This window comes from Chrysochloris asiatica, unplaced genomic scaffold (assembly GCF_000296735.1).
Source record: "Chrysochloris asiatica unplaced genomic scaffold, ChrAsi1.0 scaffold00035, whole genome shotgun sequence".
NCBI classification, from domain to species: Eukaryota; Metazoa; Chordata; class Mammalia; order Afrosoricida; family Chrysochloridae; genus Chrysochloris; species Chrysochloris asiatica.
Genome location: NW_006408553.1, coordinates 15,962,248 through 15,975,797, shown reverse-complemented (window position 1 = coordinate 15,975,797; position 13,550 = coordinate 15,962,248). Strand labels below are relative to the sequence as shown.

The following is a 13,550-nucleotide window of genomic DNA, read 5'->3' as shown; positions in this document are numbered from 1 at the left end:
CAAAAGGACAAATATAGTATAAGACCATTATTGTAAAAACTTAAGAAAATATTTCCAATCTTCTTAGAATAGTTATTATGTGGGGGAGGGGGGAGTTAGTAATTTATATTTAGGGGTAGACTCATGATAGCTCAGGTGATGGGGAGTGCAATATACAAAGGGGATGGCAACATACAAGAAGAGGGTAGGTGAACAAGGAAGATAAAGGAAAACTTAGAGAGGTATACATGGGCTAAAGGGATAAAATGAAATAGTGATGTATACACAACCTTGGAACACCAAGGCTATGTGATACCACATACAGACATATTCAGAATGGGTAATGGAGGAGAAATAATGTTAATTTGCTTGACTGTCTTGAGGATGTTGGTTTCCATTGCCTTCTATTGTAAAACAGACATTCAAGTATAGATAGAAAGGAATACTGGGATTGCAGAAATTTTGATTAAAGAACACTTGTAAACTCATTTTCAGCCTATAACTGATTGGATTAGCTGAAAGTGGAATTAGAATTTGCCCAGGGAAATCAGATTCTTCTTAAGCTTATGTGGAATATGGGACCTTAAGGGGAATCCTGAGCCCCATCCAGAACCTTATTACATGGGACATTCCCACTTGAAATGATATGCAGACCAACCTGGAACGGCTAGAGGAACAGAGGATATTTTTTGAAAGAACAACCAGCAGAAAAAAGAATATGTTTGGCTGTTAGAATATCAAGCAAGCTGTTTGCCTTGGAGCCATCAAGGCAAGAAAAGTCAGTCCATCAGGGTAAACTTCCTCATAAGACTGAAACTCAAAGGAAATACATGAGATGTCTTATGTACTTGCTAATGACTTCCCTGGTCTATTCATGAATGGGAGTGGGGGAAATGCAGCAATGAAGACATGGGCTGAGTTTGTTCATGCTCCATAGATGCCAGTTAACCTTAAGATGAGACAGAGAAGATAAAGAGCTAGCAGCTGGTCAGAAATTTAGGGAGGTGTGTGAACTCCCAAGTCCATGGACACTGACCTATCCATTGGGTGCTAGAGCTAAGAGTGAAGCAACCAACTGTTCTGAAGTGGGGGGATGCATACAAGAACTCTCAAATTCACAGATAACATCCATATGACCTTGCTTGCATGGCTACCTGACAAGAACTTGACCAGATGAATATAAAGAAGTTTAATACAAGGGTCAAGCATAAATTACTACAATTTGATGAATTGGCCCTTTGTTTATGGATATAGTTGCTCAAATCTCCAACTGAAAGGGAAGGAGTCTTCATATTAAGTATCAAGCTCTCCTCAGTACACTGAGTCGATAGGGACAGACAACTTAGACACTGGTTACCCAAAGTGACGGGGGGAGGTGCTATAAAGGCATGAAGTGGCTGGCTTACAAGCTTCCATGAGTGTGCTAAGTTTCAGAACAAGTGAGGTAAGGGGAAATCCCCACAGAATAGTTTTCCTCTTTTCTAGATAGGTCTGGCAAAAGAAGATCAGGGAGGATAGAGGAAGGATTTTATAATTCAATAGTGAGTAATTGTTATCAGAAATGATTGTGATTTCACGATTGTAAATGTAGAAGATGTGTAACTAAAAGTGGAGATTAGTTAATCATTCACATCCAAAGTGGGAAGAACATGAGTGGAATGTGGGATACTAACCAGAAAAGAAGTGATAGCAGAGACAGTGGTATAAGCGATGGCATAGATAGAGCAGCTGATGAATCTAAGCCCATGGACTGAGAGACACTGTGGGCTTGTGGGAAGGAGCTGTCTTGCAAAATGTGTCCTTTGGACATTTAAATGAACATGTATTTTCTGTTTTGTATGTGTATCTTCAAAAAAATCACAAAACAAAGATAAATACTGTTGACTGCTGGCACATGGAGGGGATTGTAGTCATTACAATAAAACAAAATATGATTTATTTAATGTAAAACTTATCATCTGCTCTGAAAACTTGCACTCAATTCACAACATAAAGACAAAAACTCAACCATCAACTGGAAAAAAATGGTTCTTATCAAAAGAGAAAAGATTGAAGTTGTCAAGGACTTTATTCTTCTTGGATCAACCTTCAACACTCATGGAAGCAGCAGTCAAGAAATCAAATGATGTATTGCATTAGGCAAATCTGCCGCAACACCTTTTTTAAAGTGTTGAAGGGCAAAGATATCAGCTTGAGGACTAAGGTGTGCCTGACACAAGCCATGGTATTTTCAATAACCTCATATGTATACAAAAGCTGGACAGTGAATAAGGAAGACTGTAGAAGAATTGATGTATTTGAGTTATGGTGTTGGAGGAGAATAATGAAAGTACCATGGGCTACCCCAAAAATACACAGATCTGTTTTGGAATAAGTGCAGCCAGAGTGCTCCTTGGAGTCTCGGATGGCCAAACTTCATCTCTCATACTTTGGACATATTGACAGGAGGGACAAGTCCCTGGAGAAGGATATCATGTTTAGTAAAATGGAGGGTCAGAGAAAAATGAGAAAGACTCCCAATGAGATGGATTGGTAAAGTGGCAGCATCAATTGACTCAAGCATGGCAACAGTAATGAGATTAGCCTAGGACCAGGCAGTGTTTTGTTCTGTTGTGTATGGGATCACTATGTGTCGGTACCAGCTTGATGGCACCTAACAACAACAACAACAACAACAACAGTTTTCTGAGATTCTCAAGTCCCAGTAATGGAACATTATGAGGGTAAAGGTTCAACAATCAATAGTACTCATTACAGTGAGATGATCACTGAAGATTTGAAACCTAAACTTTGGATTAAATGCAGAGGACTGCTATACAAGGGCATTGTGATCTTGCTTGATTGAAGCTGTCAAAAGACTTTTTTTTGCTTGATCATCCATCAACATTCATGGAAGCAGCAGTCAAGAGATCAAATGATGTACTGCATTAGGCAAATCTGCTGACTAAAATCTTTTAAAGTGTTGAAAAGCAAAGATGTCTGTTTGAGGACTAAGTTGCACCTGATCCACGTCCTGGTATTTTCAATAACCTCAATGCACACAAAAGTTGGACAGTGAATAAGGAAGACCATAAAAGAATTGATGAATTTGAGTTATGGTGTTGGAGGAGAATATTAAGCATACCATGGACTTCATGAAGAATAAACCAATCTGTGTTAGAAAAAGTACAGTATAAATGCTCCTTGGAAGCCAGGATAGCCAGACTTGTCTCTCGTACTTTGGACATATTGTCAGGTGGGTCCAGTCTCTGGAGGATATCATGTTTGATAAAATGGGGGGACAGAGAAAAAGAGGAAGGCGCCCAACGAGATGGATTGGCACAGTTGCATCAGCAATGTGTTTAGGAGTAGCAATGATTTTGTGGTTGCGCAGGACCAGACAGTGTTTCATTCTGATGTGCATAGGGTCCCTATCAGTCAGTGTTTACTAGATGACACCTAACAACAATATTACTAATTCCTTTCCTCTTTTTTTTTACGTATTTCCCTCCATCAAGTGAATTTTAGATTCTTCATTTTTCTGTGTTAATACTTGGTTTCTGGATGAATCTATGTTTTTAATTATTCTTCTCAATTATCTTGCTATTTTGGAATGTGACCTCATTTTTCTTACAGCTATTTTCTCAGGCAATATGTCAATAAACATTGTGGCAGGTCATACCCAAGTTCTATGTGCCCTCAGGAGTTTCAGTTGTAGGAGTGTTTAGGATGGATGAATCGTAAAATAGGCAACTCCAGGCACCAGAAAAATCATTCCTTTTCCCACAAAATAATTTTTAAGGTCATGTCTTCGGCCCTAGTACTCTAGGTAAATACCAGTTTTAGAAGATAGTCCTTGCATTATAATTCACCATCCCTGGTGTTTGAAAGGAAAGGTGTGGTGTGGGAGTAGAAACTGCCCAAATCTAAACAGTTTCCACTTTGTTTCTCAGCTCTTTACCATCATAAGGCTTCTGATCTGTTAAACTCCAAAACATAACTGTACCATAAATCTGAGTCACAGTTGGCTGGTGAGAGACAGCATTATATGTCCCAAATAAATGATTAAGAGAAGCAAGAGCAAAATCTATGGTCTCCATCCCTAATCTAAGTGGGTTAGATACTTCCTGCCTCATAGCCATTAACCTTTCAATGACAGTTTAAACGTCCTCACCATTCCACCCCAGTTTCTCATACCTTTCTAAAAATATTTGGGTCTTTCTAAATTGAATTCAAGGAATAAAGTCAAAAGTCCTACTGGTTCAGCTTTGGACTACTATGTTATAAATAATTGTAGCGGGGAGTTTAGAAGATATCATTGCAGTGTTTCAGGAGACAGATGATGGTTGCAATGGTCAGGATAATAACCATGAAGGCAGGAGCAGAGATCCTGGACATATGCTGGATAGCAATATTTTTTGATTGTCTGGATGTGGAATGTGAGAGAAAAAAATCAAGAAGGTCTCTAAAGTTTGCGGAAGAGGCTATTCTCATTTATCGACTGACATGGCTGAGGGAAGACCACATTTATGGTACTGGTGTTGAAGGTGGAGAGGGAGAATGAAGGATTTTTTTTTTTTTAATGTTAAGTTTGAAATTCTTTATCAGACATGCAATCCCAGCATTTCCAGCTTGAGAGTTTTACTGCTCTAAAGGCAGTCAAAAAGAAAGTTTGCCTCCCTCACAATAGTCCTAAAGAAACACCATTGGTTGAATTACATGCTTGTCCTTGAACCTGTTACTATACTCAAACAACTGTAAAACTCAAATCAATTAGATCTGATGTATAGGCCTGTCCCTGGAATTTGGCTAGTGGAATCATCAACTAGATATATATGTTGATAATGGACAATGGATGATTTCAAGAGAAAAACCACAGTGCTATTATCAGAAATGAACAAAAAAAGTGACTTGATGCTGCAAAAGCAAAAAAACAAACAAGCAATATCTAAAAGTTTAAAATAGTAAACAAATTGTATTAAGTGATATTGTTGTTGTTAGGTATATACAGTCAGTTCCAACTCATAGGAGTCATGTAGAGCAGAGTTTTGTGCCATCCTTACATCATTCTTATGCTAGAGCCCATTGTTGCAGTCACGCTGTCAATCCACCTTGTTGAGGGTATTTCTCTTTTTTTGCTGACTCTCTACTTTATCAAAGGAGCTCTGGTAGCGTAGTGGTTACGAATCGGGCTGCTAATCTCATGGTCAGCAGTTCAAAACTACCAGCTGTTCTGCTGGAGAAAGCTGAGGCTTTCTGCTCCCGTAAAGATTTACAGCTTCGGAAACCCTGTATAGGGTTGCTATGAGTCGGAACTGATTCCACATAGCAACAACAACTTTATCAAGCATAATATCTTTCTCCTTCTCCAGAGTCCTGGTGTGACACTGTAGGATAAGCACTGGACTAAAAGGTCAGTTTGAACCACAAGGTTATCGGTTTGAACTCACCAGTTGTTCCTCGGAAACCCTATACAGGGATGCTATGAGTCAGAACCTACTTAGCGGCACTTAACAACAATATCTTTCTCCAGGGATTGGTCTTTCTTAGTCACATGTCCCAAGTACTTTTATATGAGATGAAATCCAGTGATCCTTGCTTTTAAAGAGAATTCTGTCTATACTTCTTAAAAGACAGGTTTGTTCGTTCTTCTGGGAGCCCATGATATATTTATTATTCTTTGCCAATTACATAATTTTTTTTTTTTTCAATTCTTTGGTCCTCCATATTCATTCATTGTCCAGTTTCATGTTTCTAAGACAACAGAAAATACCATTACTTGGGTCAGGCACACCTTAGTCCTCCAAGTGACATCTTTGTTTTTAAAATTTTAAAGAGTTCATTTGCATTCGATTTTTCTGTGCAGTACATCATTTGATTTCAATACAGTGCTTCCATTAAGAGTTGATTGTGAGTCCAAATAAAATGACATTCTTGACATCTTTGGTATTTTGTCCACTTACCATGATGTTGCTTATTAGAATAGTTCGTGAGGAATTTTGTTTTTTTTTTATGTTGAGTTGTAATCTATACTGAAGGCTGTAATCTTTGATCTTCAACATTAAGCCCTGTATCACTCAATATTGTGCACATTTTGTTGCTGTTTACTGCCATTGAGTCGACTCCAACCCATAGTGACCCTGTATAGGGTTTCCAAGGAGCAGCTGATGTAGAAACATGTAAGATTTCAACTTGAGGCTTGAATTTTTTTCTTCAGTTCTTTCAGCTCGAGAATTGCTGAGTGTGTTCTTTTTTGGTTTTCTAACTCCAGGTCCTTTTACCATTCATTGTAATACTTTGTCTTCTTGAGCTGCCGTAAGAAATCTTCAATTCATCTCTTTTGCTTCACATATTTTCCTTTCATTGCATGTATTCTAAATTCAAGAGAAAGTTTCAGAGTCTCATCTCACATACATTTTGATATTTTGTTTATCTTCTGTCTTTTTAATGCATGATGTTCTGCATGTAATCCCACAACTCCTCTGGCCTTTGATCATTAGTGGTAAAGATGTCAAATCTATTCTTCAGATGATCTCCAAATGTAGAAGGGATATGCTCAAGGTAGTACTTTGGCTTTCTTGGGCTTGTTTTCATTTTCTTCAGCTTCAACTTGAACTTGCATATGAGTAATGATGGTCTATTTGGAGTGAGCCCTAAATTTATTCTGATGGAAGAAATTGAGCTTTTCTATTCCCCCCAGCCCCCAACAAATGTGGTTGGTACAATTCCTGTATATTATATTCATCAAAGTTCTTATCACTTACATTTTTGGAAATTATTTCCAATGAGTAATTTGTCAGTATTGTGAAATTTTATAATGCAATCTCCTGAATCACTTATATCACCAAAGCAGTATTTTCCAAATAGCCATCCTTTGTTTTTCTTATGCCTTTTGCATTTTCAGTCTCAATAATTATCAATGCATTTTGATTGCATGTTTGATCAATTTCAGACTGATGAAGGTGGTTAAAATCTTAAACGTCTTCATCTTTAGCATTAGTGGTTTGTGTGTACATATGAACAACAGTCATTTTAACTGATATTCCTTACACTGCTGTTGTTGTTAGATGCTGTAGAATCAATTTCAACTCATAAGGACCTTATGTATAACAAAACAAAACATTGCCTGAGCCTGCAGCATATTATTCAGTAAGTGACTGTATTGTACTAAAGGATAGATCTTGAAATGTTCTCTTTGTTGATGAATGTGATGTTGTTCCTCTTCAATTTGTCATTCATGCTATAGTGAATATGACTATATTATTTTAAATGGCCAATACTAGTAAATTTCATTTCCCTCCAGTCTAGCTAGGATATCCATCTTCTATCATTCTATTTTATACTTGACAACTGCCAATTTTCTTAGATTAACACTTCATACATATCATGTTCTGAATACTAATGGATGTCTGCAGTGAAGCAAGTGAAGGTCCTGAAAGCATTACTTGATTCACATCATTAAGGTAGATTTTATTTTCAGAAGACATCTCTTCCCTATTCATATTTTGAGTCATGCTCAATCTGAAGGACTCATTTTCCAGCAATATACCAGAATTTTCTGCTGCTATCCACAAGGCTTTCACTAGCAAAAATTTTGGAGAAGTAAATCACGAGATCCTTCTTCCTACTCTGTCTTAGTTTGGAAGTGCCACGGAATTCTTTTTAACTTGGGGGACATTGTGGTGTCTTTGATATCAATTGCATAGTTTCTAGCATCACAGCAGCTTGCAAGATGCAATAGTGGTAGATATTAAGTGTAGAAATGCAATACTAAGTTCTTCTAACTCTGACCTGACTCTTTCTAAGCATTGCTGTGTTGTTGTTAAGTACTAACCCATAGCGACCCTGTATAGGGCTCCTGAACATTTTAAAATCCCTTGTGGAAACAGAAATCCTTGTCTTTCTCCCATAGAGTGATTGGTGAGCACAAACTACAGAATTTGTAGTTTGCGGTCCAGTGCTTATCCTATAAAGCTATCAAGCTCCTTTTCTAAGCATTAAGTGCACTAAATATATATAACAACATCTATAACCAAAATTAATCTTTTTTCCCACTTTTGACATTATACTGCAAAGGAACCCTCCTTCTTTGGAATTGGAAGCCTTATTTAAGTGCTATATGGCCTATACAACTTTTGTTTTTGGATCTGCATTGAAGTGGGAGGATCTGAAGCGAGTTGCGGTAAGATTTAGTTCTTTTACTCCTTGTAGGTTCCCCAAGCTGGAACAATTAAGATGATAGAATGTATTACCCTGTCAAAAGATATTACTCCAGATCCTCTAGCTGGTTGGGGTGGGGAGTGATAATGATGCCTTAACTTTAAAAATTGGTCATAAAAGAAATATAGTAATTGAGTCTCAAAAGTTGCCATTCACTTGACTCTGATTCACGGTGGCCCCATGAAAGAGGGAACAAACTGATGCCCAGACCTGTGACATCCCCACAATTGCTTACAGATTTGACTATTGTAATCTACAGTGTTTCTCTTGGCTGATGATGAAAGTAGATTATCAGTCATTGCTTCCTAATCTGTCCTTAGTCAGAACACTGTGCAGAAACCTGTCCACCACTGATAAACTTGCTAGTATTTGAAATACCAAGGACACAGATTTTTGTATCATAGAAGCATGCAAGTCACCACAGTATGACAAGGTGACAGCTAGATAATAGATGTGCATGAGGTTTATTAACTGAAATTGAACCCACCTGGTGTGGAGCTGTAGGTTAATGAGCCAGACTGCAAAGCCATTTGAACTGCAAGGTCCATGGTTCATGCTTACCAGCTGATCCTCGGAAACCCTATTCAGGGTCGCTATGGGTCAGAACTGACTTGATGGAACTTAACAACAACAACAACAGTTCTCCCAACAAGAATTCTAATAAACTACCAATGGCTTCAGAGTCCTGGTGTGGCGTTGTGGGCTAATGTGTCAGACTGTAATGTTGTTTGAACTGCAAGGTTGGTGGTTCAAGCTCACCAGCGGCTCTGTGGAAACCCTGTACAGGGTTGCTATGGGTTGGAATCAACTCGATGGCACTTAACAACAACAACAAAAACAATGGCTTCACTTTCAAATACTCCTTGACAAATATTCAAGCCGACCTCACTTTTTATCTACTTAACTTCTTATTCTTCCTTGCACTAAATTATATTTATAACTAGCAAAGAAATACTGTTAAATAATAGAATATTGGTGAAATATGATGAAGAGCAGCACAGTATTGTCAGATGCAGTGCCAGGCTGGAAGACGCCCAAAATACAACTGGGGAAGAGCTGACTCCTCAAAGTAGAGCTGAGTGTGAGGATGCAAATGGAGTAAAGCTACCTGCTCCTTCATGTGCTGATTGTACATAACTCAAAAGGAGAAACAGAAGTAACCATCCATTAATAAATAATAGGAACATGCAATGTACGAAGTACGAATCTATGAAAATTTGAAGTTGTCAAAATGAAAATGAATGCATAAACATCAATATCCTAAGCATTACTGAAATGAAATGAACTGATATTGTTCATTTTGAATCTGCCAACCACATGGTTTATTATGTAGGGAATGACAAATTGAAGAGAATGGTGTCACATTCATCATCAAAAATAGCATTTCAAGATCTATGATAGGAGAATATCCATGTGGCTGCAAGGAAGATCAGTTAATACAACTATTATTCAAATTTACACACCAGCACTAAAGCTTAATGATGAGGAAGTTCAAAGATTCCACCAAATTCTCCAGTCTGAAATTGATCAAACATATAATTAAGATGTATTGATCACTACTGGTGATTGTAATACAAAGGTTGGAAACAAATAGGAAGGATCAGTAGTTGGGAAATATGGTCTTGGTGATGGAAATGGTGCTGGAGATGTCATGATAGAATTTTGCAAGACCAGTGACTTGTTCACTACAAATACCTTTTTTAAACAACATATAAGATGATTATACACATGGACCTCACCAGATGGAACACATAGAAATCAAACTGACTACATTTGTGGAAAGAGACAATGAAAAATCTCCATATCATCAATCAAGCAAGAACAGGGACAGACTTTGGAATAGACCATCAATGACTCACATGCTAGCTCAAGCTGAAGTTGAAGAAAATGATAACAAGTCTACAAGAGTCAAAATAGGAACTTGAACATATCCCACCTGAATTTACAGATCTTCTCAAAAATAGATTTTATGAATTAGAAACTAATGACAGAAGACTAGAAGAATTGCAGGATAACATCAAGAACATCATGCAGGAAGAAAGTATCAGGTCATTAAGAAGAAATGAAAGAAGGAAGAGGCCAAAATGTATGTCAGAAGAGACTCTGAAATTTGTACTCCAGTGTAGAGCTGCTAAAGCAAATGAAAGAAATGTGGATATAGTAGATCTGAACATAAAATTTCAAAGAGCAGGTCCAGAATACAAAGTCAAATATTATAATGAAATGTGCAAAGATCTGGAGTTATAAAACTAAAAAGGAAGAATACATTCAGTATTTTCCAACCTGAGGGAACTGAAGAAAAAAGCGAAGCCTCAACTTGTAATATTGGAGGATTCTATGGGCAAATACTGAATGATCAAGAAAGCATCAAAAGAAGTTGGAAGGTATATACAGACAGAGTCACTATACCAAAAAGAAATGATCAATGCTCAACTATTTTAGTTGTATTTAGTGTATGCTCAAGAACCAGTGATAGTGAAGGAAGAAGTCCACGCTGCACTGAAGACATTGGCAAAGAACAAGGTACCGGGGATTCATGGAATTAAATTGAAATCTTTCAATAAGTTGATGGAGAACTGGACACACTCACTCACCCATGCCAAGAAATTTGGGAGACAGCTACCCGGCCAACTGATTGGAAGAGATCCAGATTTCTGCCCATTCCAAAGAGATGTACACCAACAAAATGCTAAACCATCTAACAACATCAATCATATTGCATACAAGTAAAATTTTGTTAAACATAATTTTGAAATGACTGCAGCCATACGTTAAAAGAGAATTTCCAGAGGTTAAAGCCTGATCCAGACAAAGATGTGAAACAAGGGATATAATTGCTGACATCAGAAGGATTTTTGCTGAAAGCAGAGAATACCTGAAAGATGTTTAAGTGTGCTTTATTGACTACACAAAGGCTTTCTATTGTGTGGATCATGACAAGCTATGAACAAGACAACATTGCAGAGAATGGGTATTCCAGAACACTTAATTATGCTCTGGAAGAATCTGTACATGTACCAAGAGGCAGTTATTTCATATAGAATAAGGGCACACTGAAGGGTTTAAAATTAGGAATGGTGTGCACCAGTTGTGTTCTTTCACCATACTTAGTAAATTGTGTGCTGAACAAATAATTTGAGAAACTGGATTATATGAAGAAAAATGTAATATCAGTGTTGGAGGAATGTGCATTAACAGCCTGTGATATACAGATAATACAACCTTGCTTACTGAAAGCCAAGAAAGCTTAAAATACTTACTGATGAAGATCAAAGAAAGACCACAGCCTTCCTTGTGAGTTGCACCTCAATATAAATAAAGCAAATATCCTTACCACTGGACCAATAAATAACATCAATATAAATGGAGAAGAGATTGAAGTTATGAAAGACTTCATTTTGCTCGGATCAACTGTAAAACTCATGGAAGCAGCAGTCAAGAAGTTAAATGACGTATTGAATCACTCAAATCTGCTGCACAAGACCTCTATAAAGTACTTAAGAGCTAAGATATCAGTATGAAAACTAAGGTGTACCTGACCCAAGCTGTGGTATTTTCAATAGCCTCATATGCATGTGTAAGTTGGACAATGAGTAAAGATGACTGTAGAAGAATTAATGTATTTGTGTTATGGTGTTGAAGGAGAATATTAAAAGTACCATGGACCTCCAGAAGAACAAAGAAACCTGTGTTGGAAGAAGTACAACTAGAATGCTCCTTAGAGGCCAGGATAGTCAGAGTTTTTCTATCATATTTCACAAATATTATCATGAGGGAAACATCCTTGAAAAAGCACAACATGCTAGGTAAATGGAGGGTCAGCAAAAAATATATATAAAACCACCAACGGGATGGATTGGCACAGTGGCAGCAGCAATGGACTCAAACGTAATAATACTTGTGAGGTTGGCACAGATTGAGGCAGTTCTTTTGTGCATAGTGTCACTCTGAGTCAGTACCATCTCAGTGGCATCTAATAACCATATATTTAGCTAGAAGTCTTTATGTTATTGATCTATGAAATCTAAAAAATATAGGTTTTAAAATTTTACTTAATTCAGTACTTCAAACTGGTTTATTCCAATTCATCCCCAATTGAGAATTTTCATTTCTACCAGAGAAAGACTGAATCAGAATCTACATTTAAACAAGAGCACCTGGAAATATAAGAATCACCTGAGATCTTGTTAAACTGCAGATTTTGAATCAGTATATTTAGGGGTGGAAATGCAAATTCTCAGCAGGGGACGTGAACAGGTTCAAAGCCCTAGTTTTATTTTAACAGAGAAATGAAATTCTTATCAGAGGAAGATTCCAAGTACTCCATCAACTTTTATCAACTTCTTCCAAACACACTGATATGCCTAATGCTAATAGCATGAAAGAAGATAGCAAAGACCCATTAAGGTTGGAACTACAAAGGATGAAAAGGATCCAACTCTCTAGACATCTATACTTTCAGATCAAAGCCAGCTTCCTGATATGCTTTAGATTGCAGCATCATATAAGGCAAGAAGTTTTACTTTAAAGTAGAAATATATAGAGCTTGAATTAAGAATTGAAGCAGAAAATGGCATACCCAGAATAATCTCTCCCTTTCCTGAAAGTCAATACTATAAGAGCATCTTTGATAATTTTCAGAATCTGAAAATATTAAATAACTATGCTAGGACAAGCAGAACTTGTTTTCTCCCATTATTTGATGTCACAAAAGGCAAAGAAATATATAGGCAGATATTTAAAAAGATCTTATTACTTATGACTAGGTATAAATTGTGGTGATGGATAATAAGAACAATTTAAGGGCTTTTTATTTTCTTTGATTTAAAGAAATATATGCCACAATATACAGATACTTAGATCATAACAAACTATCTATAACATTGCAAATATTAGGCATCCCAGAACACTTATTTGTGTTCTAAGAAGCAGTCATTTGAACAGAACAAGGGTGGTTTAAAACCAAGAAAGGTATCTGTTAGAGTTGTACCCTTTCATCACATCTATTCAATCTGTATGCTGAACAAATATTCGAAGAATCTGGATTATAGAAGCTCATGTTATCAAGACTGGAGAAAGTCTCCTTGACAACCTGCAATATACAGATGACACAATATTGCTTGCTGAAAATGAAGAGAACTTGATGCACTTGTTGTGAAGGTCAAAGATTACAGCCTTCAGTATGGATTACAACTCAACATACAGAAACAACAATTCTCACAACTGAATCAATAAACAACATCTTAACAAGTGGTAAAAAGATTGAAGTTATCAAGGATTTCATTTTACTTGGGTCCACAATCAAAGCCCATGGAAAGCAGCAGGTAAGAAATCAAACAATGGATTGCATTGGGCATATCTGCTGTAAAAGA

General features: G+C 37.0%; 1 protein-coding gene across 1 annotated transcript in view; it reads left to right on the top strand.

Annotated features, from left to right (window-relative positions):
- Window positions 1-13,550, top strand: part of LOC102837799 (potassium channel subfamily U member 1-like) — a 285,478-nt gene that overhangs the window by 77,898 nt on the left and 194,030 nt on the right. Inside the window, 1 exon segment of the mRNA XM_006859999.1 lies at window positions 8,035-8,140. Within this exon segment, the coding sequence (XP_006860061.1) occupies window positions 8,035-8,140 (106 nt within the window).